The sequence below is a fragment of the Echinops telfairi genome, unplaced genomic scaffold (assembly GCF_000313985.2).
Source record: "Echinops telfairi isolate 266 unplaced genomic scaffold, ASM31398v2 ScPeMD7_18;HRSCAF=68, whole genome shotgun sequence".
NCBI classification, from domain to species: Eukaryota; Metazoa; Chordata; class Mammalia; order Afrosoricida; family Tenrecidae; genus Echinops; species Echinops telfairi.
In genome coordinates this window covers 87271635-87273388 of record NW_022103915.1, presented here as the reverse complement: position 1 = coordinate 87273388, position 1754 = coordinate 87271635, and the positions used below count along the sequence as shown (strand labels likewise).

Genomic DNA, 1754 nt, shown 5'->3' with positions numbered 1-1754 from the left:
CCTACTCATCACCAGGTGAAATTGTCCACCACAGAGTAGCAACTAAGACCAATTAAACTCAAGCGTTCTGTGCTTACTGGTTAGTCCCCCACTGGACTTGAGTCTTATCCTCGACTGCTGCTCTTCACTTTGCATTCTTGTTACCTCCTTATGGATACTGGTCACATTCACTTTGTTTCATAACAACTTTTTATTACGAGTTAGGTGGGGGTCTGTCACAGTCCTTTGGTCTCTAGTCAGGTCAGCGTAGGTGTGGAATAGAGGTGTGTGTCAGTGGTCCCTTCCCTACCCTGAGTCCCCTCCTAACCTGGTGTTGCTCTCAGCTCATTGTCAGATTGCTACAGCTAACAAACCAGAATGAGAAGTAGATTGTCAAAGAGCAAGTCATCTAAATAAAGTTATAATTGTCATGGACCTCTGGAGCATCAAAATTGTTTTCCGTTAGGAAATGGATCGTTGGGAGTGAGCTGGGAGCTAGAAGACACAGACGCCTCGGGGATGTCAATAGAGGAAGCTAAGGCAAAAATACTGGAAACAGGAGCAGCCACTACAAGATAGTTGAGGCTGAGCAGAGGGTTTTAGGAGGCTTCCTGGCTCCCACTTAAATTTTTAGGAGCCCAAAGTCTAACCTATAAATTCTGTTTTCTGCTTTAAGGAACCCTGATGGTGCAGGGTTAAGTACCTAGATGCAAACCACAAGATTAGCAGTTTGAACCTACCAGCAGTCTGGTCCAGTCAAGATTCTAGCCTGGAAACCCTACAGGCCGTGGACTCCAGAGGGTCGATGTCAGCCAGAAGCTACTCCATAGCAGCGGGTTTGGGCTTAGTGGTTTTGACTCCTTCTTTATATCTACTCCCTTGAAGGAAATATACTTTTCTCGCCTCTGCATTTTTCTTTACAGAAATGATTAGCACCCTTGACCAAGGAAGAATCGGTGTAGGTAGCTGCCATTTGCATACCTCTCCCTTTTGTTATGTTTACTTCTCTCTCTCATCATAGACCAATCTCCAGTTCAACAACAACAAATATTATCTGATTCAGCTGTTGGAAGACGATGCCCAGAAAAACTTCAGTGTTTGGATGAGATGGGGCCGAGGTACTGCCTTTTGTATCATTGGACTTCATGAGTTGTTCTTCAGAAAGCCAAAGGCAGCCTAGAGAGGCCAAAGGGTCCTTGGGGTTTCCGTTGGTTACGTGGAGGCTCTGCATCTGGAATGGACTTAAAGATCAAGTTGAGCTTCTGAAAATTGGGAGGTGGCAGGCATCCTCATTAGGAAATTTCCTTTGAGAAAGCCCATGGAGATTGGGAACTCTCCTGAGATTGGTCTGCTAGAGTTGTTCAAAGAGCACAGCAATTGGTAGACAATTTGCATCAATGTTCATTCACTTTCCTGCCCATTTGTCGGATGCTAAGCAGAAAGACCTTAAGAGAACTGTCTGCTAATATACAGGAACCCTGTCTGGGTTGAGGTCAGAGAACCACCCGATACATGCTTTTCTTTGCAGTTGGGAAAACTGGGCAGCACAGCTTGGTGGCTTGTTCAGGGGACCTCAACAAGGCCAAGGAAATCTTTCAGAAAAAGTGAGTGCTAAGAATTACTACAAAAAACGCCCTTTACAAATATATCACCTAAGATTGAAAACTTCCAAATAAATGTGATTTGGGCTAACTGGTAGTGTCTTTCCCCTCGTTGACTGGAATACCAAACTTGGATCAACCTAGAACCCTGAAATTGGCTCGATACTTAAGACT

General features: G+C 44.6%; 1 protein-coding gene across 1 annotated transcript in view; it reads left to right on the top strand.

Moving 5' to 3' along the window:
* Positions 1-1754, top strand: part of PARP2 (poly(ADP-ribose) polymerase 2) — an 11696-nt gene that overhangs the window by 4961 nt on the left and 4981 nt on the right. Inside the window, 2 exon segments of the mRNA XM_030884950.2 lie at positions 903-1097; positions 1508-1583. Of these exon segments, the coding sequence (XP_030740810.1) occupies positions 903-1097; positions 1508-1583 (271 nt within the window).